The sequence below is a fragment of the Hippopotamus amphibius genome, chromosome 17 (genome assembly GCF_030028045.1).
Source record: "Hippopotamus amphibius kiboko isolate mHipAmp2 chromosome 17, mHipAmp2.hap2, whole genome shotgun sequence".
NCBI lineage: Eukaryota > Metazoa > Chordata > Mammalia > Artiodactyla > Hippopotamidae > Hippopotamus > Hippopotamus amphibius.
The window spans coordinates 16,008,542-16,036,522 of NC_080202.1; the positions used below are offsets into that span (position 1 = coordinate 16,008,542).

At 44.3% G+C, this 27,981-nt stretch overlaps 2 protein-coding genes across 2 annotated transcripts in view; one reads left to right on the plus strand and one right to left on the minus strand.

Moving 5' to 3' along the window:
• SUPT6H (SPT6 homolog, histone chaperone and transcription elongation factor) overlaps nt 1-19,597 on the minus strand; it is a 29,727-nt gene extending 10,130 nt beyond the window's left edge. Inside the window, exons 1-24 of the mRNA XM_057715091.1 lie at nt 19,423-19,597; nt 11,923-12,064; nt 10,982-11,140; nt 10,808-10,884; nt 10,289-10,481; nt 9,965-10,049; nt 9,057-9,330; nt 8,469-8,570; nt 8,106-8,222; nt 7,667-7,756; nt 7,316-7,458; nt 6,513-6,661; nt 6,266-6,364; nt 5,676-5,805; nt 5,440-5,590; nt 5,112-5,266; nt 4,717-4,912; nt 4,169-4,308; nt 3,931-4,048; nt 2,899-2,975; nt 2,511-2,646; nt 2,084-2,221; nt 1,838-2,005; nt 1,097-1,224 (exon numbers count right to left, since the gene is read on the minus strand). Coding sequence (XP_057571074.1) covers nt 1,097-1,224; nt 1,838-2,005; nt 2,084-2,221; nt 2,511-2,646; nt 2,899-2,975; nt 3,931-4,048; nt 4,169-4,308; nt 4,717-4,912; nt 5,112-5,266; nt 5,440-5,590; nt 5,676-5,805; nt 6,266-6,364; nt 6,513-6,661; nt 7,316-7,458; nt 7,667-7,756; nt 8,106-8,222; nt 8,469-8,570; nt 9,057-9,330; nt 9,965-10,049; nt 10,289-10,481; nt 10,808-10,884; nt 10,982-11,140; nt 11,923-12,031 — 3,134 coding nt within the window. The 5' untranslated portion in view covers nt 12,032-12,064; nt 19,423-19,597. The remainder of the gene's footprint in view (nt 1-1,096; nt 1,225-1,837; nt 2,006-2,083; nt 2,222-2,510; nt 2,647-2,898; nt 2,976-3,930; nt 4,049-4,168; nt 4,309-4,716; nt 4,913-5,111; nt 5,267-5,439; nt 5,591-5,675; nt 5,806-6,265; nt 6,365-6,512; nt 6,662-7,315; nt 7,459-7,666; nt 7,757-8,105; nt 8,223-8,468; nt 8,571-9,056; nt 9,331-9,964; nt 10,050-10,288; nt 10,482-10,807; nt 10,885-10,981; nt 11,141-11,922; nt 12,065-19,422) is intronic.
• Nucleotides 19,598-19,687: 90 nt separating this feature from the next.
• On the plus strand, nt 19,688-27,543 carry SDF2 (stromal cell derived factor 2). Its single transcript, XM_057715092.1, has 3 exons — nt 19,688-20,063; nt 22,747-22,943; nt 26,629-27,543. The coding sequence occupies exons 1-3, from the start codon at nt 19,913-19,915 to the stop codon at nt 26,914-26,916; spliced, it is 636 nt and encodes a 211-aa protein (XP_057571075.1). The 5' UTR covers nt 19,688-19,912; the 3' UTR covers nt 26,917-27,543.
• Nucleotides 27,544-27,981: the final 438 nt, after the last annotated feature.

Genomic DNA, 27,981 nt, shown 5'->3' on the forward strand with positions numbered 1-27,981 from the left:
ATACATAACGAGAAGCTTCTAGAAACAACCCAGATGTCCACCAATGGGGAACTGGTTAAATAAATTAGGGTACCTCCATACAATGGAATACTATACAGCCATTAAAAAGAATGAGGTAGATCTATGTGTGCTGACATGGAAAGATGGTCACGATATATTGATATGTGAAAAATGCACTGCAAAACACTATGAACCGTATGATCCCATTTTTTGTAGTAAATGGGTAGTTAGTAAATGCATAGCAAAAATAAAATTTAGAAAAGTTGTAGTATACATCAACTTGTTATGGTAATTATCTCTGGGGGGTGGGATTATGGGGGACTTCCACTTTCTGCATAATAGTTCTATATGTTGAATTTTATATAATGAACTTATATAAGTCTTATAATAAGATAAACCAAGAAGGGGGAAGAAGACCTTTGAGAATTTGCTGACAGCTACTTTCCCCCATAAAGCCTTCCCAGGCTGGTCTTGCCCGTGCACTCACATGGACCTATGTTATTCGTGGAGTGTTACAGCAAAGCTGGGTGGAAAATGAAGTTTTAGAACTTGAAGCCTATTTCCCCACTGATTTCCATTACTGAATGAGGAGCTATGTGCCCGTGGAAAAGATCCTCCAAAGACTGAGTTGATAACTTCTGGAGAGGAAGAGGTCAATAGTGAAGTCCAAAGTCCAAGTGAATAGAACTTTCTCTCAATAACATCATCTCAAAACATACCAAATCTCTCTCCCCCTTCCGTATCTCCTCAGACCCCCACGCTCCTTTTCCACTGCCCCTGCTGTTCCCACCCTTATCTATCCACAGCAAACCACAACAACAGAACCAGTTTGTGTTTACTGAACCGTCTATGTTTTCTGTCCTTAATTTATAAACTAAGTTGGTTCTTTTTATGTTTCTCTCAAAAAAAGCTTCACATAATTGAACTGATCTTTTCCATAGGTCAGAGGCTCTTGCCTAAATAAAAGTTCTTCACCTTTGCTTCAAAACATCTCCTAATCTAAACAGCTTGTGGCCCTTTGACAGTCCTAATCCCTGAATCCCCAAAGCAAAGCCCAAGAGAATTCCTCTTGGCCCACCCAGGCAGAGGGCATCACCTGTCCCCCAGGGAGGCCGTGTCGATCTTGAGGAAGCCAGCGCAATTCATGAAGACTTTGGGACCCATGTGGCACATGGTGACCAGCTGGGTCCGGCTCTCGAGCCTAGTGTTGTTCTGCTTCAGGATCTAGAAGAGAGGCCTGGAGTGAGCAGGAGCAGTAGGCAGGCCCCACCTCCCAGCCTGCTTTCAGGTCTCTGGGAAACCCTCCATGATGGGAACTTTGCCCCCACACCCCAATATCTAACTGAGCACCACACCATACCACTACTAAAAAAATTAAAGAACTAAATTATGCTGAGCAAAGGCAATACATAGCTGATGTATAGCTTCAAAGTTAATGATAAAGTATACACTCAAGTACCCATCCCATGTTAAGGAAAAAAACACTACAAATACTCTTGGAGATCACTACATGCCCTACTCTGTGTTGAAATCCTTTCTTTCCACTGGGGAAGAAACCCCACTATCCTGAGGTCTGTGTCTAGTACACTCTCGCTTTCCTCCATGTCTTTTAAATCATGGCTCAGGCTATCTTTTCCATGAGCCACCATAGTACAGTAGTGAGGACCATGACTGTGGCCACCTAGTCTGAAGTCTGACTCTGACTCTCACCAGCTGGATGACTCTAGGCAAGTGCCTTTACCTCTCTGACCTTGGTCTTCCTCTGAAAGCATACTGGCAAAGGAAAGGTTCAATGAAATAGGAACGTTTCTTTTTCCCTAATTTGACCCAATCCTACCTTCAGGAGATGGGTCCCTTTTCGAGGTCCCAGGCCACAGACATACTGGATTAAGGCCTGGCTGTAGGGGTGGGCAATGGCACGGTTGACATCAACTCCAACCTCGTTGACTCGGTTGATAAATTCACAGTACAAGGCGTTGAGCAGCTCTTCTTTCACCACATGCTCCTGTCAACACACAGCAGGCAGGGGTAAGGTTACTGTGCCACTCTGTCCACCTGGGCCTATCTGTCAAATCCTACTCACCTGCAAGGGGTGAAACTTGAGGCACAGGATGTCTTCATCAGAGCTGCACACCTGGGCAAATTCAATCAGAGGGTCCTGGATGCGCCGGGCCAGGGAGACAGCCTGCCTCAGCACAGGAGGGTAATCCCGGAACTCTGCCTAGAATCAAACGAGGGTCAGCAGGGCCATGAAGTCCCCTCAGCTCTAACAGCAAGAGGAAATCCAAACCGCCTGGCTTTAAGTCACTTTCTCTTCTCTGGGGCCATTTTTCCCGGGACCAATTTAATCTCTGGGGCTCCCAATCTGAACCATGACTCACAACGGAGATCCTCTGCACAGGTAAGTGAACAGGTGCAATCCTGAGCCCCTGATAATCTTTGTTTCCCCACCTCCCCAGAATTGACAGCTCTTGCCTATGTAGGGCCTAGGCGTGGGGCTCCAGCATTACCTCCGATTTCTTGCTGTTCATATAGAGAATGGCCAGCTCGTTGTCAATCAGTTCTACCCCAATAGAAGCCAGCTGTTGACCCTGGTCCAGCTCATGCACAATGCGCTTCACATCCTCGATCAACATCTGGGCGTCCCTGGAGGGATAAGCAGTGCTGGTCAGGGATATTTCTGGATAGTTTCTCAGGGATGAACAATCTCATGGCTGGGAGAGAGGAGCAGAGAGCTTTGAAGACAAAGAGGTACAATATCCCCAGGGACACCCCCTGGGGATGGGGATGTTATCAAGGCTCTCCACGGGCGCATGCAGTAACAGGCACACAGCAGTTTCAACAATAAAGGATGAGTGACTTTATGCTAAGCCTGGCCCAATCCCCTGGTGCCCCTACCTGTTCTCTCCTGCAACTGTCACCACATGAGGTTTTTTGTTCAGAAGGAATTTCTTTAGAGTTTCAATGTCTTGAGCCTGCAGTGAAAAAACCTGGAGCTGAATGCCTCTGTGGATAGGGAGATTTCAAACACTTCTCTCTTCCTAAGTAGCTTGAGACCTTACAAGACCAGAGAACAATGATGCATCACACGTTGTCTAACTGGAACACCAAACAAGGGGACTGGGCCCTTTAGTTTGAATATTATACATCTGTTAATATTTCCTAAGATAATTATAGTTCTGGCTTATACTTGAGTTGCGGTTAACTAAACATACTTAGGTCTTTTTATTTTTTACATAAACCACTGCCTGACAGTCAGGACTATTCTGATCTCCACTTTAAGATTTTTCTTTCATTTTTTTAAAGAGTTGTGTTGAGGACTTCCTAGGTGGCGCAGTGGTAAAGAATCTGCCTGCCAATGCAGGGGACACGGGTTCGAGCCCTGCCCTGGGAAGATTCCACATGCCACGGAGCAACTAAGCCCGTGCGCCACACACACACACACACACAAAAAAAGAGTTGTGTTGAAAGTTATTCTTTCGAACGGAGCTCTGTCAATAAAGTTGAAAGATACCATTACGTTAAAAAAAAAACCAGAAGCACATACACGAGATGAATTCAAATTTCTCTTTCCCTGGGACAAACACAAATGCTAAAGCAGGGAAAAGGCTGGCTTAATGCCTCAGTGGCTTTCAGCTCCTGGAACAAGCTGACCCAGATGCTGGTGAGAACAGAGGCAGTTATGGCAGCTCTCAGAAGCACATAAGGCCTAGGAACTGGCTTCAAGCCAGAAGTAAATTCTGCACTAGAACTTGAGTGCCATCTACTGCCTACAGAAGTGACAGTTAACCCAGGGCTTAAGAGGTCAGTGACCAGGTCAGAGATAATCAGGGTATTGCATGGGATGTTGCTTAGACCATAAATTCTTATTCTCACTGAATTATAAGACATGCTTAAGATGTACACTTGGTAACCTTCCCAGCCACTTGCCTTCTTCTCCCGTTCTTCTTCCCTCCACGCAGTCCGCCGTTTGGTAAAATGAGGCAGCCGGAGAAAGTCCGTCACTTCTCCTTCACCGTTGACCAAGGCGCAGAACACAGGGTGATCTCTGCCAGTCCGACAGAAAAAGAATCGTGTGATAACCAGCAGTATGAGGATATGAGTAAGAGAAGAACGAGATTAAGAAGACAGGTAAGGGGGGATGCCAGACAGGCAGGAACAGAGTTACCTGGCAGAGGAGAAAGCAATGCCCAGGACTCGGATGCCCTTCCCTTGGTTCTCATCCATGAAGTCGTCATCTTCCTCTACCTGCTGGTCTGGCCGGTAGGGCGCCACCCTCAACCAGTTGTAGAGCTTTCGACTACAGGCCTGGGGAGGAGACACACCAGTCACTGTGGCCATCAGGCTTGCCAAATGTGTTAAGGAAACAGAGGCAGGCACACATTTGCAAAGGTCATATTTATATGTGCACACACTCCTAGCATTTGTCGGGCTTACAAGCTGAAGGCATACCTTGCTTTCAGAAACAGGGAAGTACACAGAGGCCAGTCATATAAACAGAGAATATGTGTAAGGGGTGGGGGAGGGAGGAAAGAGGCTCTTCAAGCGAGAAGGTCTTGGAGTGACCCGTGACCTGGTTTGCACTTCCTCTCAAGCTGTGCTCAGCCTGCCCCAGTGTTTCCCCATTAGCTACAGGCCACATATTAAGGGTGCCTTCACTCTCAGCTCTAGTTTGGGGAAATCATACGACTAAAGATCACGAGTTCCTGTCCTTACCTTTATGACATATTCTTTGGCTTCGGCCAGCAGCTTGTTCTTGAGCTCTTTGGCCATCTGCACGTACAGGAACTGCTGCAAGGCTCGCTCGATGGCCATGGTGCGCTGCCGGTTCCACTCCTGCACCTGGTGGCTGAACTCATCTCGGTAGTAAAATTGTTTGATTTCTTCAAAATACGTCTGGTCACTGCCATAGCTGAGGAGAGACAACACTGTGGTGTCAGGACAGAGAAAAGGTGATGCCCGGATGCCCGTGAGCGCTGTGAGTGAGCGAGCCAGGGACAGTGGCTTGCTCAGTTCTGAAAGTGTGGTTCACTTTCCTGAAGGCCCCCTCCCTCCCACACACTCCTGACCAAGCCTTTCCCAGAGAGCCCCCAGCTCAGAGCTTTGCTTACCCTTCCACACCCTTCATATCTATGCTGATGTCAATGGTGAGCAGCCCTTCATCTTCAGCTAGGCATATCTTGAGGAACTGGTCATCTCTCAGTTCCTTCACAGGCTTGTTCTTCAAGTATTTGAAGGAGTAAGCGTAGTGGGCCTCATCCACATCCTGTACACAACAAGAGGGAATCATCAGCCAACAGACAGACTGGGCTTGACCGTGGGAAGAAAGACCACCTCTCTGCTCCCAGGCAGACAGCTCAGCTAGGCATGAAGGCAAGAAACTCAGTTCAATCAAACAGCTGGACTACAAGTTGGATCAAAGCCCCTTAACTAGCTTACCTTTCTACCTTTCTTGGTGGGGGTTATGTTGAGCTTGGCCCTCTCCTGGAAAGTCTGCCTCAGCACCTGCCGGACAAGGGGCTCTCGGGCAATCTGCAGGGCTACCATGTAGCGGGCACCTTCCAGCACAGCTTCTGGTGTAGGGAACTGGCTGTAGGGAAAACAAAGGAGCTGCAGGATGAGGACATCTTTGTCCTCAGGTCTCTCCTCCTGCCAGCTACCTACGGCATGCCTACCTGCAAACATAATCCTTGGCCAGCTCCAAGGGCTCTGCAGGAAACTGCTCTGTCTCGTGCCGCTGGTAGCTGTCCCGGAGGTTTTCCCCAAACTGCTCAGGAGTAAGCCCAAACTTTTTGGCCAGGCCATCTAAAGCAAACCAGGAGAATGCAAGGTAAGTCAACAGCTGGGCTGAATAACCTCTTGGCTTTCAGTCTAGAGCAGCAATTCTGGGCACTGGACTTTAAAGGGATTATGAATGAGCAGGAGCTGGATGTCTTACAATGAACAATGAAAACGCTGACTTTAAACACCTAACAGGCTGTCATGAAGCAGAAGAAATAGAAATTTTCTATGTGACTACTGGGCACAGAACTAAAGTGGAAGTTACAGTTTAGTAAAAGAACTTCCCAAAGATAGGATGAACTCCCTCTCTCTGTGTGTTTCCCACTCCTTCAGGAATTATGGGAGAGGCTGGCCCATTCCTCTGGCATGGGTGTGGGTCACAGGAGCAAGTGTTGGAAGTGGATTGGTGACTCACTTAGACGTCCCTTAAGTCCTCTTCCTACCTACCAACGACTATCGGAGAACGTATACAACCAGTGTTTACCCAGCCCGGCGCTCTGGCAGATGGTGTACATGTCTCGGCGGGAAGCCTGCTTGAGCTCTGGCCCTCTCTGCTCCTCATCCTCTGCCTCCTCACCTTCGCCTGCGAAGAAAACATGGGTTAGTTCTCTGGCTTCCAATCACCCCCAAGGATCTGACACATGAAGAGAAGCCCAAAGTGTAATCAGTCAAGGGCATCCTTGGAAAGGCCATGGCCACCAAGCCTCTATGTTTTCTTTTCCAACACTCACCTTCCTCATCTCCCTCCTCCCTTACACGCTTTAGCTTCTTGCGGCTGGCCTTGGCGGCATTCTGCATCTTGGGGATGTCACGACCATAATAAAGGAGGAAATGATTGTAGACATCTTTCAGTTCATCCATTGATTGTACATCCTTGAGCCTGGAGGGAAGGGACATAAGACTTCGACTGTCGAGGAGGAGCAGTATACCCCAGTTTTTGCTGAAAGAGCTCCAATTCCCATGACGCAAGATCCCAACCAGGACAGGTGCCTGTATTCTCCAACTATTAGAGACACACAGTGGCCCCAGACCATGACTTAATCGCAATCAGGGTATCTTAAAGGAGGAATACGTCAAACAAGTGGTGGCTGGTGGTTGTTAGAAATGGCAACAAAAAGGGAGAGGCAGGCAAGGCAGCATGCCTCCAGTTCAGAGTCCTCGAGACAGTCCTCGTCCTTCTCTCCCAGCTTCATGCGGCTGGACACTAAAATCATCTGCTTCCCTGCCACTCCCCTCTTCGATTCCAGGCTCACCAAGCTACTTTCTGGTTGTCGTTTGGTTTCCCATGTGGCTTTTCATACAGGAAACATATAAATAAGCAAACATGACTACCTGATCCTCTTACCCTTTTATACCAATATGGATAAGTAACAGGAATTTGCCTGTCAGAAAGAGCACTTCTGACATGTTGATAAGTTGGGTTTCTAAGGGACAGGTCCTGTGCTGAAAATTGTGCAAGGTTATACTGCTCTGGGTCAGGGAGCGCCATTGGTTTGAGGGCTCCCTGTAATGGAATAAACACTGCATATGCTACCTCTCCATGTCGGTGGTGTCCAGAGCCCGGATGCCATCAGCAAGGGGCTTGTCAGGGTCAGCAGAGATTTGCTCGTACTGATAAGCCTGCATCTTCTCAAACAGCCTTGTTAGGTTCTCCTTACGAATCCTCAGCTGGGTCCACTAGGACAAGACAGGGCAGGAGTAAGGGATGGTATTCAGCCCTGGAGACCCAAGGCCATGCTGTTCCTTACCAGGAGACCCTGGGGGAGGCCTGAGAGGCCTAGGGGTTTGGGCTGCCATCTGTCATGTACAGGAGAACTTGGGCCTCAGTAGCAGGGGTACCCAGTCCAGCCCTCAGCCCCTGGAGGGACATGGATCCCTATATTACCTTCTCATCCCACTGCCACACCCTCCACAGGTCATTGATATGCAACTCAGGCTCCACATACTCCTTCCGGTAGAAAGCAATGAAAGGCACCTAGGGTGGCAAGGAGACGGCAGTCAGTCAGAGAGGAAAGATCCGCAAGGACCCCCCTGTGCTAGAAGGATAAATAGCTCCAGGAAATTCAACAGTAGGAGGCTTGGCCTCCCTCACAGGCCCATCCAGGACACATACCCCCCCACCCCCCCGCAAAGGGGACGATAAAGCTGCAAATGGGGTAGCAGTGTTCTGTTGATCACTAGAGTCTATGGTCCTCACACTTCTTGAGTCAAGGGACTGCTGCTGAGGACAGGAGAAGGCCCCACCTGACTTATTTAAGGGGCCACCTTTTCCCTCATCCCTAGTTGAAGGTCTAATCAATGAACCACTAGAGCTGAGGTGCTACCTCAAAATGCTGATTTCGCATGAAGCCCAGGGCCTCTTTAATCTTCTGAATTGTGCTGGGCCCTTTTCGACTGAAGCTGCTGGTTGGCTGCCCTCGGTCTAGGTAATCACAGCTTTCCTACAGACAGAAGAAAAAAGAAAAAGCAACGACGCCATTACTTGCTTTGTCTTACCACACACAAAACTGCTTCTTGTCACAGGTGACCTTCTCAGATTAAATCTAGAAAAATCTACTTCAGACACTTGCACACACATGCTATTCTATACTTGGCCCACAGATGTTTGGGGCAGGGGAGAAGCAACTCCTCATCTTGATGAAGTGGCTTCAGGTTCACATCACAATATAGGATCTCTGCTTAGGTACCTGCAGAGAAATAGTTGGTGTGGCAAAGGCATTCCTGTAGATCCATTCAGCCTCTTCTTCCAGTTCATCATCTTCAGCCCCCTTGACAGGGATGGAACGGAGCTACAGGGGATAAAACAACAGCACGAGACTGACTTTATCTTATACCTCACATAGCAAAAACACGCACTACTTCTGGACAAAAACATGCTCCAGAGGCACATGTTTCCAGTACCCAAGAGCGCTGTCTGGCAAGAAGTAGACATGTCCTATATTTGCTGAAGAGCACCATTTCAGGAACCATAAGCTGCATAAGAGTCTATGTTGAGCTAGACTTTCTGTACCCCTGGTCAGATGGGGTTCAAAGCCAACTTCCTATATAGCATTCTTTCTTTCTTTTTTTTGGGGGGGGGGGCTGTGCTGCTCCGACTATGGAGCAATCCTGCGCTCCCTGCACTGGAAGCTCGGAGCCTTAAACACTAGATTGCCAGGGAAGTCCCCCCTATGCCATTGTTGTCAGATTGTTTCTCTGCTATAACGCTTGTACCAAGGAGGCTCAGGGCAGTTGATGACAGTTCACCAGAAGGACAGAGGCTGGTGCTTCCTCACCTGGAACCTCTCAGGCAGGTCAGTAGCTCGGATTTCATTGTCCTGATCTGTGAGGTGGCTGCTTTCCAGCTCACTGGGCTCATACATCTCAAAGATGCTCCTGCGGCTCACACGTTTCTTGGCGGTCTTCTTGGGGCGCACCCGGATCTCGCCCTCAGCCTCATCATCCTCATACTCATACTCCTCCTCCAGCTCCTCGTCATACTCATTGTATTTCTCAAATTCGTCATAGTCAAAATCCACACCAAAAATCTCCTGGGCTTCCTGCAGGGCCCTGTGGGCGAGAGCAAAAGACAGGTGGCCTAGACCCCAGGGAGAGGAGACAAATGCAGCCCCTGCAGAGATCTTGTACTTGCCCCAAGAGGACTAAAAAGGTTAAGAGAAATGTAAACAAAAAAAGCATATTGACTGTGGAGTAAAGGCTCAGCTGGGGGATATTTCTTGGGAAACTATTACTTATTGAGATTAAAAAGCCCATCTTTGGCACATGCCAGTGACAAGGATCAAACAGCAACTGGGCAGATGGGTTCATATCAAGTTCAGTGGATCCCTCTTCTGCTAAAACATGACAGTATTCCCTCAGAGCAAAAGCTTTCTTCCAACAAAGTGATATTTAGACGAGTAACATATAAGCAAATGCAAGTGGAGCTGCAGGTGGAAGAGAGAGGCTGGATCCTTGCCCATGTGTACCTCCACCCTCATCCCACTGTGGCCCTTGAATGCAGAGAGTGCTATCAGAACTTCTAGGAGCAGTCAGACATCACTGTCTGGTAAAGGTTTTTAGAGGCAGGGAAGCAAAAATGGCTGAGAGCTGACTGTCCCATCTTTGGTAGAGGCCTCTGACCTCCTCCTTCCTACCTAGGTCCACTCAGATGCCTTATCACCACCTCGCACCAGACCCCACTCACGCATCAGTGTATCCAGGAAGCTTTTTCCGCCACTTAGGTTTTTTCAGTGGTTGTCCATCATCATCCACAATGAAGTCGTCAATGTCTGGGTAGGGAAGGGTGGGGTTAGTGGCCAGAAGCAGGGGATGAGCCAGGACTGAGTGTCTTTAGTTCCTACTACATGAGTGGCCAGTGAGGAGAAGAGTAGAGAGGCTCCTGAAAGGGAACTTCTTTGTGTCATATGCTGGGGGCCAGTAGCTGAGAAATGGTTTCCCATCCTATTTTTTGGGGTAGGAAATCCCAACACCCTGCCCCAAATTGGCTTCCCTGCCTGATGCCACATACCTGACTCTTCATCATCTTCCTCCTCCTCCTCTGGAGGAGCCATGGGGGCCTCCACAGCCTCCTGCCCTTCTTCCCCTTCCCCATCCTGAAAGATCTCCTCGGCAATAGCTTCTTTTTCATGTTCCTCCTTGCCATATTCCTCCTCGTCGTCGTCCTCATCATCTGACATTTTTTTGACACGTCGGTATTTTTGCTAGGGGTGGGAAACCTGCCTCGTCAGGGTCTGAGGGAACTGGCATAAGGATGCCTGCTCTCCAGTCTCACTCCTCTTTTCCCACCACAGCTATACTGACAGGGAGACGGGAAAGAACACATCAAGTGACCCCCCAAGGCTCATCCGGGCAACTCACAAACCTTTAACATGCACCCAGAACTGGGCTGCACAGCACAATGATACTGAGCCACTTTCCATGCTGATGCTCCCCAAACTGTTCCAGATGTGCCTCCTCCCCCCAGAATCACTGAATTTCAAGGGCTTCTTCCTTCACCCCCAAGGACAGAGACAAAAAAGGCACTTACTCCTCTTTTGACTTTGACACCCAAATTCTCCTCAATGAGATCAAAATCATCATCCTCCAGGCGGTCATCAAAAGATGCTAGAGAAGACAAAGTGTGGCCCACGGTGACGGGGAGGCCCCTCCTCCACTATGACTTCCACCCCAGCCTCACCTGACCGGAAGGGGGGCTACTCACTGCGCTTTCGCTTCTTGTGGCCAACGTCATCTTCTGAATCCCCAGAGTCACTACCCTCATCCTCCTCCCCTTCGTCTTCGTCGTCATCGTCATTGATAAAGCCTTTCAGGTTTCCTTGTTCATCCTGATCATCTAGGTTCTCCTCCTCCTCCTCCTCATCTGGAAAACATGCATGTTTGAGGCATGCGGTTTGGGAAATAGGCCAGGGCTGAGGCAGGACCACCTGCTTAACTATCATTTCTCATCTGCTCTGAACCTAATGACCTGGATGCCATCTTAACTCTTCTGCCTCATCTGAAGGTGCAAAAAACATGACCACTGACTTGGAGCAGCAGCTTCTGGAAAGGAATATCTCTTTTCCACATTCACCATTTGTCTTTAGGCAAGATGAGCTTTCTAATTACTTTGGCTCATCAAAATCATCACGAGAGGCTTTACAGCCACCGATAACCTTTGTTTTCCTCTCAGTTTATAAACTCGGTAGCTGTATTCCTTCTTTCATCAATAATGCTTTTGATAAAGCTTACACTTTCCTTTCTGCCTCTAGAGCCACATCATGGATCTACTCTACTGATGATCCTAATGGTTGTGTTTGGACAGAGAAATTGGAAACTGAGTGCATAAATACCAACACTGCTAGGTCTCTAAAAGAGTGAAACATTACCTATGTATTCATTTATTGGTTTACTGTCTGTCCCCTTCCACTAATGTAAACCTCACAATTGCTGGGTCTTTATTTTGTATTCCTAGTTCTAGGCACAGTGCCTGGCATACAGCAGACAAATGCTCAGTAAATATTTTCTATGAATGACTGAAAATTCTCAAGCTGGTACCTCATGTGTGATAACTTCTGTGCTCAGCCTGAGCCTCTCATCAGCAAGAATCCAACTATCCAAAGCTTAGCAATAGTGGGGAGAAGCTTGAGGCTGGGGCTTCCTCACCGTCATCCTCCTCTTCTACAAATTTCTTGGTGACCCGGGGCACCACCTCGCCTTCATCATTGTACTCTTCCTCTGACTCCTCGGCCTCACTTTCCACAAAATCAGACATTGCTGCAGCTTCTCACGGCCTGTCTGAAGACGACTAGGGAAGGGAGGGAGATGGGGATAAAAATGAGAGGACCTTTAAACATTTCCACAAATGGCATTCAGCTATGTGCCACTGTTCTGCCCAATCATTTCCACCTGGGAGGAGAGAGTAAGAAGCAATGGCTCCATCTCTCCCACTATCCATTCCTCTCACAATTGCCTCCCTCATACGTACCTTTAAAAAAGCAATTACACTGGACTTCTCTGTATAAACCACCTTGCTTGTCCAAAGAGTTTTATCTCACTTACCATTTGGGGACAGAAATGGGCAGATAAAGAAATTAGTGTAGGAATAATTATATAGTTAGGGATATGGTAGTAGTGAGATTATATGACTCGCTCATAAGTTTGGAAAATAATAATTAAATGCCAACTTAATAACAGGAACTTTCATATACACTATACCTGGCTACTGGCAGAGTCAAAAGGAAAATCCTCTTCAACAGATTAAACATTTCATGAACTTGAGCCCACTTGTGTGAGTATTGGTTGGGAGCATTTGGGCAGAGAAGGGGCCTCTTCAGAAACATCAGAACCACAACTCTAATGTGACCATTTACCTCCCCAGGAAAACAAAAAACAAACAAACAGAAAAACGCTTTGAAAGAGATTTCCATGGCCTACAAGTTAAATGTAACATAGTTAAATAAAAAAATTGCTGGGTCTTAGAGATCAAATCCTGGTTGCACCATCTACTAGGTATATACACTTAAGCATATTATTGAATGTGCCTGAATACCAATTTCTTCATCTGGAAAATGGCAACAGCACTACCTACCTCGCAGGGTAGTTGAGAATATTACATCACATAGGGGAAATAACCTAGTCTACTCTTACAAAAAACGTTAACTGAGTTTAAATTTGAATCCTGGGCATAATTTTCCTTAGCATTCCATAATTTTGTACCAACTAATCCAACTATGTCTTCTATTTCCCTGCTGTCAGATGCATCCAAAGCCTGGAAATGGCAGAGGAGAACCACAGAAAACCACAGAACCATGACATGAAGTTTCCTGGGCTTTAAAACACAGCACACAGCACACAAATCATAGCATCAAGATTTCATTCTGGGATCCTGAAGCTGGCTGTGGATCAACTCAGCACCACTCCTCACCCTGTCCTGAATTATGGTCCATGGTACACGTTGATTTTCTCCAATTAGACTATAAGCTTCTGGAAATCAGAGAGGATATCCCATTGAAGGACTAATAAAACCCACAAAAACATAAATGGCAATATAGGAGGCGTTACATGGTACTTTGTTCTGTACCAGATAAGCTATATCCCACTAGGTGCTCTATACAAAATAGAAACTGCTAAGTATCTGTTAAATAGATTACTTACTGTTTCATGTCTTCCCAGTTAAAGATGGCAGTGGGACTGGAAAGAGAGGAGGGTGGCTAATGGCTATCTCTAGTGGTCTAAGCTCTAGAAGGACCCTTAAGTTCTGTGGCTCTAATTCTCCTGAAAAGGGTATCTCCTGATACCCTTACTGATATCAACTGATACCATAACCAATTAAGACTGAGCTCAAGGAAACAAAACTGAAGATACTAAGTTCTGGTGGAAAGGGAGGGTCAATGATATGATCTTATGTTCAATTTTAGGCTGAGGTTTCAGATGTCATTCTTTTCAAACTGTATTGAATGCCTACCAAGTACAAACACTCTGTTAGGAGCTGGGGATTTGAAGAGAAACATGATTGTATATTCTCAAGGAGTTGACTTTTTAGAGGGCCAAATAAAGACTATAAAATAACTTTATGTATTATGCCATATGTGTAGAGCGGACATAGGAAAAGAACTGAAAAATGAACAAACCCAAAAAACCCAACCAAAACTAATATAGTCCTTTCCTGGATACTTTAAGCAATTTAAAAAAATGTACCCTGAGGAATAATATTTATTGCACACGTACCAAGTTCCAGACACTTAATAAATAACCTATTAACCCCTACATTGTCCTATGAGTTACAGCACACTTGTCTCTCCATTCAACAAAGGTGGAAATCGACTCACAGATGAAGTCACTTGTTAAAGGCAACACAACTGTCAACTGCAAGGGCTGAGATCTGAGTTAAGGTCTGTCTGACTCCACAGAAACAGCTGTTTCTATCATATCAGTAGTTCTCAAAGTGTGGTCCAGGGATCACCCCCTCCTTTCACTTATGAGCGTACAGTGGAGTTTTCTAGAGGTTATACAACATGTAGTATCACAACAGGCTGAATGTAGAAGCAGGTATGAGAATCCAGCATTACTCTATTAAAGCAGACTTTAAAAAGGTTTGCCAGAAGAAAAAACAACAAAACAAAAAAAACCCAAAGTAAAAAAACCAAAAAAACCAAAACACAAACAAAACCAAACAACGTCACTTTTTTCACTACATTTTTTGTTTTGAGGATTATACTTGTTTTTCATAAAATGTGTTATGTTAAAATGTAGTGGGCTTACTTTTTTCTCAGCTTTATTGATATACAATTGACCCTTGAACAACATAGGTCTGAACTGTGCGAATCCACTCATATGTGCATTTTCTCCCCCAGTAAATATAGTAGTATCTGTATTTTCATTTTATAGATCTTTAAATGTTGGAAAAAGTTTGTGTTCAATTAAAGATCACAATATGTGAAATCAAAAGAATCAGGGTTTGAGTTCTGTTTCTATCCAAACTGTTTCAGCTTCCTGCCCTTGGGTAAGTCATTCATCAATTCCTTTGTTTTTGAGGCAGAGAAAGAGATATGCAGATTGTGAGGGGAAGAAAGGGGGGTCAGCATCTCAATTCTGTGTTGCCCAAGGGTCAACTCTAATTGACATATAACGTTGTGTAAGGTTAAGGTGTATAATGTGTTGATTTGATATACTTGTATGTTGCAAACAGGCTTATCATTAATTTAAAATGAATATTCATCTATTAGCTTTAATTTATGATCTAGTAAACATCTCTATATATAAATCTCATAAACGTCAATAGATGTAACTCACATAAACAAAATGTCTTTAGAATCTTAAATTATCTTTAAGAGTATAAAGGTGTCCTGAGACCAAAAAGTTTGAGAGCCACTATACTACACCATTGTAGAGGTCCCACAGGGTGGTGACACAGGAAGCCTTGGGTTAGACTGATGCCCTTTCCCCCCCAAGATCTGTATCCCTAAGGTCATTTAGCCTGAGTACAGCCAAAAGTGAGTATCTAAAACTTCTGCCAATTAAATGTGGTGCTCTAATTTTAATACTGCTCCCCCTCAGCCCTGAACTGAGTCATTAAAAATAGATTTGGGTACGGCAGCCCCCACAAATAGCTTACTTTACTTAGGCTATCAGACCCACAAATTTCGTCTTGTAAGGCCTCAACATCTTCACACTAAATGCCAGCTCCTCCAGACCAGATGCCCTACAGCCTACTTAGCAGAGAGAAACAGGCAGCCTATCTGATGAAAGCAACAGCTTTCTTCTGTTCTGAGGGCAGCTGGTGCTCTGTGCTGCATGCAGCTTTCCTCCTATTTCCTAGGTTAGCAATGAAGTACACGCTGTGCTATAGCTGGGGAATGCCTCCAATCTAACTCACTGCCAAGACTTCCAGTTAAAAGAGACTGTGCCAGAAGCAATCGTGTTTTGCTGCAACTTGGGGGAGCTAGCTGTGCAGAGGGTGCTGCAGCAGCACTGCAGGCTAAGGTTGGCAAGCAGCAACTATTTCAGAACAAAACCACTATTTATAAGTATATGATTATCATTAATATATGATATCTGAGATGAGTCTGATGTTTTTTGGATTTTGTATTTAGTACTTATGCTCTTGAATTTTCCCCATATTCAGACTGTAAATTAAATTTGCTACTGAAATAGATCCAGAAGGGGAGTGGGGTGGTGAAAGGAGGTTTCTCCAGGCGGAAGCACAGCTGCAGTACAAGATGTGGCTCAAAGGGAGAGGCTGGCGGTTACCATGACATCCTCTAGAAGAGGAATGGAGCTGGGATCAGATTGCCACAGGGGAGGCCCTCTGCAGTCCCTCCCTTTGAACAAGATGATGTAGAAGGCAATTAAAAGGAGACCAGAGCAAAAAGAGATGTCTGTTAATTCCCACCACTGGCAGCTTCAATTCACATTTACAGTTTTGTTTCTTTAGGGTAAAGCTCTCTCCTGGGACTTGGGTATATAAAAATAAGTAAAACATGCTTTTGACCCTAGCGTTCATATTGAGCTCACAAAAAACTCATAAAGTTATGACAAAGCACAATAAATGTTTTATGGTAGTTATATACGAGAACTATGAAAGCAATATTAAGACAGAAGTCAGAGAATGCCTCAGAAAAGGTGATACCTGAGTTGAGAGGAGTTAAGAAGATGGTCTGGAAAAAGGCAACATGAGCAAAGGCTCAGAGGTCTGAAAGGGCCTAGAGATTTGGAGAATAGCCCCAGAAGTCTGGTGTGGAGTTAAACTCTAAGACACTCTGCATTTGACGAGCAAGAGCCTAAGACTACTCCAACGGTGCTCACAAATGACCACCCTATTTGGAATCCAAAAACCTGGGTTTCATAAACAAAAGTAGTCAGCCCACTTAGGACAAGTTCTTTTAAATTTGGGATTCAGAACTCTGTTATGGAAAATCCTAATCACATCAAATCAAGATGTTAGAATACAGAAAATGTTCAGTCTACTTATAAACATTTTAACATGCACAGCATATTTATAAGAAATAACAGTCTTAGAATCTTTTCAATGCCAGGGTATCAAAAGCACTATTGTTAATAATGGTTAACATAGTAAGTAATTAAAAACACATTAGTTTTTTCTTTTCTTTCCATGTTTCCTTGGAGGACAAGGAAAAGGTGAAGGAGATACAGAAACAACTAAAATATGCAACCAGATTCAGAATCCTTGCAACAGTTACTGAGTCTTGTGCAACATACAACTGTGGGGGCAGATAGTTCCTGCTCTAGCACAGTCCTGTGGATCTGCCATTGTAGCACAAAAGCAGACATACAGACAGTATGTAAATGAATGGGAGTGGCCTAATTAGGCCCAGGAGCCTTATTTTAGTAACCCCTGATCTAGAAGTACAGAAGGGCTTTAAAGAATTGATGGCAAATGTACCATGGGAGCCTGTGACAGAGGATTCTAACCTGGTTTTGAGGAAGTGACTTTAAATAAAGACCTTAAGGAGTAAAGTGGAATTAACTAAGTGGAGGAGCTAACTTCTTCGGAGGTGGTTCGAGTGGTGTTGTTTGAGAAGTGTTCCCAGCACAAGGTCCAGAATATGCTGTAGCAGAAACAGTGAGGGCCAGTTTGACTGGAGAGAGGGTTTATAATGAGTTGGAGGTGAGGTCACAAGGATCTTGATAGGATGACTTAAAGATCTTGTGTTCTACATGAAAGGTGCTGGGAAGCCTCTACACGGTTTTAAACCAAGAACTGACTTGGCAATTTACTTGCTAACTCAATAAATTCTTATTTAATGAATGGCTACTATACACCAGGCACATACAAGACAAAATCCCTGCCCCTAGGATATGTGTATTCTGGGCCAGGAGACAAACCACAAACAAATAAAGGTTGCTATAAGTGCTAGGAAGGAAATAAACACCCTGACCCCCGAGAGGGTTAGTTTAAGCTGAGATGTCAAGAATGGGGAGGCTGTGCTATGCAAAGCCAGGGGAAGAGGTTCTTAGAAGAAAAGATGGGCAAGAACTTGGCATATGGTAGGCGATGTCCTAAGGCCAGTGTGACCAAAGAATGGTGAAGGCAGCAGAATGCGAGAGGGAGAAGGAACCTGCTCAAGCCAGGCTGTGAAGCCCACGGAAATGACAGGATCTTACCTGACCTCATCCTGCTAATGTGGAAAATGGACTGGGAGGGGTGCTGGATGGAAGCACAGAAAACTGCAGATACTATTGTGGTAGCTTGGGCAAAAGAAGTGACAGAACTTAATGAAAGACTTAGGGAGAGGGGTTAGTGAGAAAGAACCCAAGATGATTTTCAGAGGTCTGGCTTTGGTAACCATTTGGCTAGGAGTACCACTTAGCAATGTAAGGAAGACCATGTCAGGCAAGATGGGAAACCAAAATTTTCTTTTTCTTATGTCAGGTTTGGGATGTCTAAGAAGCATTCAAATGGAGCTGTTAAATAGGCATTTTGCGTGATTCTTAAACATAGAGAAGAGAAGGCTGGGCTAAAGATTTAAACTTGGGAGTTGCCAACTTTCAGATGGTAATTAAAGCCACAGGACTGGATCACCTGAAGGAAGCATGCTGAAAACTCAGGATTAAACTCTGAAGAAAATTCAACTGTAAAATGTGACTGCACCACTTTCTGATGTTATTAATCCCAGGATGAGTGTAACCTCTTAGGGAATAACAATACCATGCTAATCTGATTTAGTAGCCACCCAAACCAACTAAATAAGCTGTCAGACGTTTCAGACTTGTTCTAGCTGGGGAGACACAAGTCATGCAAAAGGGCTCTAAATTCACAGCTGATGGAGCAATCATACTTTTTTAATCAATATGCAGAAGACTTTAAAATCAGCAATTTTCATATAAACAGTGAACTACAAATGTTAAAATAAGCTTTTTTTCCCTTCTGAATAAAACAAATTCAAAATTCCTTACACTCTCCATGTTCATTAACAGCAGCAGTGTAACAACACTCCGTTGCTACTTCTGATATTACAGTGAATTTCTACGCAAGTATTTTCGGAGAGCTTGAGGCCTCCTCTAACAGAAAAATAAATATCGGTACTAGCAACAAACAAGGGAAATGAACCGCTCCAGCTAGTTCAAGGGAGTCCCTGGAGAGAAAGGCAAAAAACTGGAAGAAAATAAAGTTTTGTCTTAATAGGCCATTCTGATGTGTGTGGTAGGCGTTTGATAGATGTAGCCATCTACAAAAAGTTCTAATTATATCATTCAACAACATGGAAAAAAAGACGGAATCTAGCATCGCCCTCTAGCCTGACGGCCGAGGTGCTGAAAGCTCCGTAAGTTTCACATCCCCGGGACAAATAATTCGATCACCTGATCCTGACTCGGAAGCCCCAGGTCCCTTCCATTCCCAACCCTGTCGTGTGGACCAGTTTCCAGAAGCTGCGAGAGAAGGACGGTATCCCACGAAGCCTGCTGATACAAGCGGCCACTCAATTCATGGGTTCTGGGTGGCACAGGGTTGGAAAAAGCCTTGAGACTCTGAGCAATCACCCCGCTTTCCTCTTCCTTCTCTCTCAGAGCAGGGAAGGCCGGAGGCCCCCCTTCTTCCCGCATACGGCTCCCCAGTGCCTCGTTCCTCACGGGACCAGGCCCTAGGAGCCTGGCTCCCCACTTGACCCATTCGAGCAACACGCTTTCCAGTCCAAACTTTACCTGCCTGAGGCCCGTCGCTTCTCCGGTACGCTAAGCCCCCACCGAGGAAAATGGAGTCGTCGAACCGAGACTGGGAAAGGATAGTACGGACCCACCGCACGGCCCCTCCGCCGCCACCACCACCGCCGCTGCTGCGTCAACGTGCTACGTCACTTCCGGCTCCCTGTCACTGGGAGTGGGCTGACTAGTTCTTGCTCTCTTCTCCCACCCGGTTCTCTGGGCTTCGCTGTTGGGGTGGGTGGGCTGGGCTGGGCTGGGCTGGCCGAAGCCGTTCAGCTGTTACAGGGGCCCGGGAACGGAATGAGCTGAAGGAAGAGGTCGGAAGCAACCAGGCCTAGCCCGTTCCGCAGGCCGCTCTAGCCAATGGAACCATAAAGACCACACTAGCGTTTCTCCCGTGCCTCCTCTCTGTGGTTCCGCCCGCAACTTCCGGTTCCGGGGAGGGGGCCGAGTTTCCCTCGAAGATCAGGGGCTCCCCGCTACAGCCGGGATGGCTGTGGTGTCGCTGCTGTTGTTTGGGGGTTTGTGGAGTGTTGTGGGATCATCCAGTCTGGCTGTCGTTACGTGCGGGTCTGTGGTGAAGCTGCTTAATACGCGCCACAACGTGCGACTGCACTCACACGACGTGCGCTACGGATCAGGTACGACTGTCCGGGCTTTGGTGGGCTGGGAAGGCCGGGTAGGCTTCGGAGGGGGCGGGGCCTAGAGAGACTCTGAGGGGTGTGGTCTGGGAAGGTTAGGGGAGCCTCGGGGAGGTTCCTGAGGTCTGGAGACCACGAGTCCGAGAATTGAGTGGTCCTTAAGCATCTTAATCATAATACTAGTTTCTATCTGGTGAGCTTCGTGCAGGTACGTTATATATTTACTTTTTAAGAGTTACAACATTTCTGCGAGGTAAAGACTTTTATTCTCATTTTGTAGATGAGGAAACAGACTCAAATAAGTCGCATGCTCAAAACTTTGGCAGCTAGTGAATGACAGTGAGGGGAGTTGGATCCAAATCTGTCCGGGTTCAAAGTGTGCTTTCAGTTACTGCAGGCAAGTACTACTCAGTGCTGGAGAGACAGACATGTAGAAAATTACAAGTGCTGTTATTTCTCAAGTTTTCCAAGAGCTCACTCTTTGATTATAACGCTTTGTTCTAGCTCTTTTCCATCTTACACTTGTTCTTCAGCTCTTTTCTTTTGGCCTCTTTTCACTCAAACCTTACTCTTCTAAAGAAAAACTTGTAAAGAAAAAATTGTTCAAAATACAGAAAATACAGTAGTGAGCCAGTGAGCAAGTTACGAGAAAACAAAAACAAACAGGAGAGAATAAAATTCAGCTAGTGAGATGTGAGAGGCATGTAAGATGACGACTAGATTTCTATCTTAGATAACTAATGATGCTGTTAGCTAAGAGAGGAAGGAGTTTTCCTAGATAGAGATTGGTCTGTGGTTCATGATACCCAAAACCTGTCTGACCAGTTAGGCTAGGAGAGGAACTGAATTGTCATTGTTGGTATGTCTTAATAATCCTTAGTGGCCATTCAGTGAATACCTACTATGTGTCAGGCTTTTTATATTTTAACGTGATCTAGTTTCCTGTTTTGGATTCACTAAATCAGAATGTGGGTGGAGAGAGGCCTGCTAATAGGAATATATAGGTTTAAAAAGTTGTTCAGGTGCTCCTGGTGGGTAGCCACATTTGAGAACCAGGTTGTCTGGAGCTCAGAAGAGAGATCTGTGCTGAGCCTTAGATACAGAGTTAAGTACATTATTGTCTGGTTGGTGGTTGAAGATGTGGGGAGAGTAACTGAAATTGCCCAGGATGAACTGTGGTTTGCAATCTGGTATCAATTTGAATCACTTGAAGAACTGGTTGAAGCACTTGTAAATGCTTTTGTCTTGATTTCCAACCAGTATTTAAGAACATATAAGGGCCAGGGTAATCCTAAAATTTAAGAATTGGAGAGGAAGTGGGGGGGTTGAATAGGAAGTGAAAAAGTAGGAGACAGAAAGTGTAGACCATGATTTAGTGAAGCATGCAATGAGGACCAAGAGAACTGTAAGGCAATAACTAGAAGAGGGAGGGTTGGTTTGTCCTTTTTTTTTTTTTTTAAAAAAAAAAGATGTAACAATTATTAAGTTGACTAGAAGAAGCAAGAGAGAGAAACTGATAGTTTAGTTATATACATTCACGCAGGTGACTGTGATACAATGCAGTTGTGTTAAGTGGTAAAAGGGAAGTGTCATCAAAAGGCTGTGGTCAGGCAGGGCCAGGGGACTGAAGGTAGGGGGAATAGGCAAGGGTGACTGAGGAAAGTGGGAAATACGGAGTGCCTTCAAAGAATTGAGTAGTGAATGAGGCCTAGGGGAGAGAATATCCCTGGAGTTTATATGAGTGGCCTCTTTGGGGGAACTTGACAGACAATAAAGCTTTGTGGGAGGCCAGGTGGTAGAGTGGTTAAAAGTGTGAATTCTAGAGTTGGGCCATCTAGATTCAAACCCCGCACTGTCTCTTGTGATTGTGTTATCTTGGGCACATTATTCAGCTTTTTTAACACTCCAGTGTAAAACGGGGGTAATAATAATAATAATAATACCTACCTCAGAGAATAGATGAATATATCAAATAAGAATATTCAAGTGAAAGGCCTGGGTTGGTATCTGACACCTAGTAAGTGCTCGAGCACAGGTTAGCTAGTTAGTAATTGTTATTTGTATATTTCCCCTTTTCTTCAAGCCTGTAGCTACATGTTTAACCTAGTACATTTTAACCTGCAAGATCGCACCATTTGTAAGCAGTATGAACCAAATTTAGATGGCTTAAGAATACTTTTGTAATGTGTTGAATACATCACTTACAGGAATTGGAGAGCTGTAATGGCTTGTTGGATTAAAGTTGACAGCGACAACTGGTCTCGTTTTAATTGTGAAATATGATGAAAACTGTTGATTGTAATATATAGTAAACATTGAATAATGTTTAAAAACATGATTAGGTATCTGATATATAGTAGGGGATATCCAGGCTAGTATATGCAGGTAAACACTGCCTGTGCTTCAGTAGAAACACATATGTTCATTTATTTAGTGCCCTTTGATGCAAATTTTTGGACTATTCTGATATGGTACACTCAAACATAGTTTATCATACAATAACTAGTACTATATAAACACATTTAGTGTTTCTCATACATATTGTAATGTTGTAGAAGAAAAAAGTATGAAGCTTTCCATCTGCCTCCCCCCAAACCCATTTTATCACACAGGGGACGTTACATAGCCATAGGAAAGAGAGTGGTCAGGTTGAGCTCACCCTCTTTTTTTTTTTTGACTGCAGGTAGTGGGCAGCAGTCGGTGACAGGTGTAACCTCTGTGGATGATAGCAATAGTTACTGGAGGATACGGGGGAAGACGGCCACAGTGTGTGAGAGGGGAACCCCCATCAGATGTGGTCAGCCCATACGGCTGACACATGTCAACACTGGCCGAAACCTCCATAGTCACCACTTCACCTCCCCTCTTTCTGGAAACCAGGTAAGATGGCATCCTGTGGGTCACTGTTGCTCATTACTCAATTGAGTTGTTTGATATCTGGGTTCTTAGCCCTTTCTTTTCCAGGTATAGATCTTCTCTTTTGTGCAGACCTGAAAAATTGCCTCTGTCTCAAAAGTGTGAAGGAAATTGTTTCTGGTCAAAATGGAGACTCTACATCTAGATCAAATCAAGAAATGAGGAGGAGGGACTTCCCTAGTGGTGCAGTGGTTAAGAGTCCGCCTGCCAGCGCAGGGGACACAGGTTTGATCCCTGGTCTGGGAAGATTGCCACATGCCTCGGAGCAGCTAAGCTCATGCACCACAACTACTGAGCCCGTGTGCCACAACTACTGAAGCCTGTGCACCTAGAGCCTCTGCTCCACAACAAGAGAAGCGACAGCAATGAGAAGCCTGTGCACGGTAACTAAGAATAGCCCCTGCTCACTGCAACTAGAGAGAGCCCATGTGCAGCAACAAATACCCAACACAGCCAATAGATAAATAAATAAAGTAATTAATTTAAAAAAATGAGGAAAGAGAGAATAGGTATATGTTAGTGTATCATAAGTTATCCTGATAAATATTGCAATAAAGTAATCCAGGACTTCCTAGGTGGCGCAGTGGTAAAGAATCTGCCTGACAATGCAGGGGACACGGGTTCAAGCCCTGCCCTGGGAAGATTCCATGTGCCGCAGAGCAACTGAGCCCATGCGCCACAACTATGAGCCTGTGCTCTAGAGCCCGTGAGCCACAACTATTGAAGCCCATGCGCCTACGGCCCATGCTCCACAACAAGAGAAGCCACTACAATGAGGAGCCTGTGCACCACAAAGAAGAGTAGTCCCCACTTGCAGCAACTAGAGAAAGCCCGTGTGCAGCAACGAAGACCCAACACAGCCAATAAATAAATAAAATAAATAAATAAATAAATAAAAAGAAAGTAATCCAGTGTTTTCTAAACGTGCAATAAAATTATTATTATTATTTTTTTAATGATGCCAACTAACTACATTAGGAAAATAAATTAGATACTGTGTCATTTTTTTTCAGCCTTGAGCTTTTGGAGGATGTGGACCCCTAAATGACTGCTTGCCTCCCACTCCCACTGTATCCATAGTTTTCCCTGTTAACATCTTAACATTAGTATGGTAAATTTGCTACATTTAATAAAGCAGTACTGATACATTGTTATCAATTAAAGTCTATAGTTCATTCAGATTTTCTTAGTTTTTACCTACTGTCCTTTTTCTGCTCCAGGATCACATCCACATTACATTTAGTTGTCTCCTTAGGCTCTTCTTGGCTGTGACAATTTCTCAGATTCTCCTTGTTTTTCTTGACCTTGATAGTTTTGAGGAGTGCTAGTCAGGTATATTATAGGGTGTTCGTCTGTTGGAATTTGTCTTATCTTTTTCTTGTGATTAGACTGGATTTATAAAGGTTTTAGGGAGGAAGACCACAGAGAGAGAGTGCCATTTTTCATCCCATCTATCAGGGGTACGTAGTATCTTATGATTGTTGATGTTGATTATCTAGCTGAAGAAGTGTTTTTCAGGTTTCTCTTGTAAAGTTATTCTTTTCATTTTTCCCCTTTACATACTGTACTCTTTGGAAGGAATTCACTGTGCACAACCCATACTTGAGTGGGAAGTTATGCTCCTCTTCCTTTAGGGTGGAATAGCTATATAATTTATTTGGAATTCTTCTCTATGGGAGATTTGTCTTCTGTGGGAAACCAGGGAGGACGCAGAAGACAGTAACTTGGAAACACCTGCAGAGGGCACATGACGGCTGAGTGACTGTAAACATGTTCTGAAAACAGAACCAATCTCAAAGGAAAACCAACTAAGATAAGGCAGTCACAAAGCCCGATGGTGCCAGCTCTGGGTTGTAGCTTAGCTATACTCCCTAGTAGTGATAATATACGCAAGGCGTTCTGTTTTGGCTCTTTTGAAGTCTCATGCCTTGTGTTTTTCATTATTTTGTTTATAATTTGGTCTTTGCTAGAATGCTTTTGATCTTTCTCAATAAATATGCCATGGGAATCAGAGCTCAGGGCTCTTGACTGACTTGGTCTTGAGTCCCCTGACCCCATGCTTTCCTATACTCTCGTGTGAATTTTCTTAATTCCGCCGTGCCACTCACATTCAGCTTCGTTTGTGTGGAGGTTACCTCCACAGTCTTCTCGCTCTTTCTTTTATCATTTATTTTCATCGGTATGGACTCCTGGATATTTATTTTATACTTTGAGTTATAATCCAATACCACTGTCTTTATTATGTTGCTCACATTGTTCCAACTTTGGCTTTTGGGAGCTCTTTCAGTTGTCTCCTGTATCCATTTGACATGTTCCCATTATTGTGTATGTGTGTGGCTGTGTTTTAACACCTCCTTATTACTTTCTGGCTCTAAAAGATATTCCAGGCTCATCTTGTATATTTCTTGCCCTAGTCCTAGAATCAGCTATTTCCCTAAGGAGTCCTGTTTCCTTTTATTGGAGAAGGGTATTCTTAGAAACCAAGATCTAGGCCTTTCATGAGCTTGTTGCTACTGGGGTCTTGTTTCTTTTAGGCCCTCTCACCTGACAGCAAAGAAATATATGCATGTATGTGTATATACACATATCTATAGGTGTTCATATATGTAACCATCTGTATATTAAGTTAAACATGAGTTCTTACTGATGCCTCCAACTCTAATCCTTTGCCACATAGATCATTTTAGCCTCTTCTCTTTGCTTATTTGTAAATTCCCACTCAAACAGTGAGACACCTGGCTCCCAACACTGTCATCTATTTACTTACTCGTTCAGTTCCAGTATGCAAGTATAATAGTAGAATTGTTAATTATGTGTAGTTTCTTTTGCCTTTAATCTTATAGACTTTATTTCCAAATGACTGATTTTTATCATCTAGAATTTTATAGCTTAGTGTTTAAATTATGTGTCTGGTAGTGATCATTTTGTAATGTATAGAAATACTGAGTCACTGTGTTGTGCACTTGGAACTAACAGTGTTATAGGTCAATTATATACTTCAATTTAAGAAAATTATATATGTCTGGAATAATTATATATGTCTGAAATAATCAGTAACTTTTAAAATTGTGATAGAAACTGAATTTTTGGCCTTATGGGGAATGGTATTAGAATACATTGAAGATAGAATCTGCTATACTTTGCTCAATTAATATTTATTATTTCATTTAATTCTCACAGTTGTTTTGTAAAGTATTATCGTCATCATTTTATAGAGGAGAAAATGAAAGCCCAAAGGAGTTACACAGGAAGGGACAAAGCTGACATTCAAAGTTTCCAGAGCCCATCCACTTTCCAACTTGTGTTTCTTACCAGGTCACTTAATGTCTAGTTGAGGGAATGAGGCAGGAATATTTAAAGTCATATAACAAGAGGTAAAGTATTTCAAGATTATAATAGGAAATATAAGGCAAATAGAGGATTATTTGCAAAGTAAATATTTGGACCATAATCTTACAGCAGGTGATTTCATGTCCTTGGTGTCTTTTTATCTTTTTTCCACAGTTTATTGTATTTATTTTTAAACAATACTGGAAAGCCTCTTATTTTTCACTTTTGGATAATCTTAGTTTTCTTCCCATTGCCTCCCTCCCCTTTTCAAGCCTATGTGTCAGCCATACTAATGTTGCTACCTATCTATGTTTTCCAGGAAGTGAGTGCTTTTGGTGAGGAAGGTGAAGGTGATTATCTGGATGACTGGACAGTGCTCTGTAATGGGCCCTACTGGGTGAGGGATGGTGAGGTGCGGTTCAAGCATTCTTCCACGGAGGTTCTGCTGTCTGTCACAGGAGAACAATATGGTAGACCCATCAGTGGGCAAAAAGAGGTGCATGGCATGGCCCAGGCGAGCCAGAACAACTACTGGAAAGCCATGGAAGGCATCTTTATGAAGCCCAGTGAGTTGTTGAAGGCAGAAGGCCACCACACAGAGCTGTGAGTCTGGAGGCTGTGAGCTACTGTCACCACGCAGTGTTCATAGACATCTGTTGCTCCTTCACCCTTTGGATCCCTGCCACAGGTGACCATGTCATCACTGAGATGAAGATGCATGACAGGAAACAGTGGCCGTGTTTGGAAGCTTCAGCCCTTCACACTTGAATTGGTTGTTCTCCCAGACTTGGGTCAGTTATTTTTGGGTACAAGACTTGGTGAAGGAGCAGATGCTTTTTATTCATGTTAATAAAACATAAACTGAGGGAGGTACCCCTCCTAGCTGGGAAATATTTATTCCTCAGAATCTTGGCATCATGGGTTATTAATGTGTGTGACTTTTCTCCTACTTTCTTTCTCCAGAATGATAAAAAAAAAAAAATTTCATTGTTAGTCACTATGTTGTCATTTATTAGGCACGCCATTTCATGATCTGATTAATCCTTGAGTCCTAAGAGTCATTGCTATCACTCTTGAGAGGATGGGAACCTTTGGTGTGGGCTCTTTTGAGAGCCTTACTTGCATCCCACTTTTTCTGTCTTTACTTTCACTTCTCCCACAGCACCTCATCTTTATTAGATTTTTGACTAATTATGGCTCAAGACCCTTAATAAATAGCCAATGAAATGTTTTACTTTGGATATTACTGCACTTGAGAAAAAGGGTAGGGTAGAAAGAACCAACATTTATTTACTGTTCGCTAAATACTAGGCACCATATTTATAGGTCTTACCTCATTTAACCTTCACAGATGTTACTGGGTAAAACTACAGTTTTACCAATGCAGAATAGAAAAGTTGAGTAACTGCCTGAATTCTTAAAACTAGTAAATAATTTGAAGATAGGAATCCATCTTTTTACTGCAGAACAACTGTATTTAGCTCTTGGGAGATAACTATGCTTTTTGGGAAAATGTAGATATCTTTCTCTGAAGAGGGGGTTATAAAACTTTTGTCCTTTGCTCACCTCACTTCTTCCTTTCCTCTGCTTGGCAGTTCCAGGAAGTTTGCTCCTCTGTCCTTCAAGGATGGTAGTGGTGAACAGAAGTGTCTGCCATCTGCTGGAATTTCAG

Coding starts and splice junctions, on each gene's coding strand:
- SDF2 (XM_057715092.1), top strand. CDS start 19,913: ATGGCTGTGGTGTCGCTGCTGTTGTTTGGGGGTTTGTGGAGTGTTGTG. Junction 20,064..22,746: donor CGACGTGCGCTACGGATCAG/GTACGACTGTCC, acceptor TTTTGACTGCAG/GTAGTGGGCAGCAGTCGGTG. Junction 22,944..26,628: donor CCCCTCTTTCTGGAAACCAG/GTAAGATGGCAT, acceptor TATGTTTTCCAG/GAAGTGAGTGCTTTTGGTGA.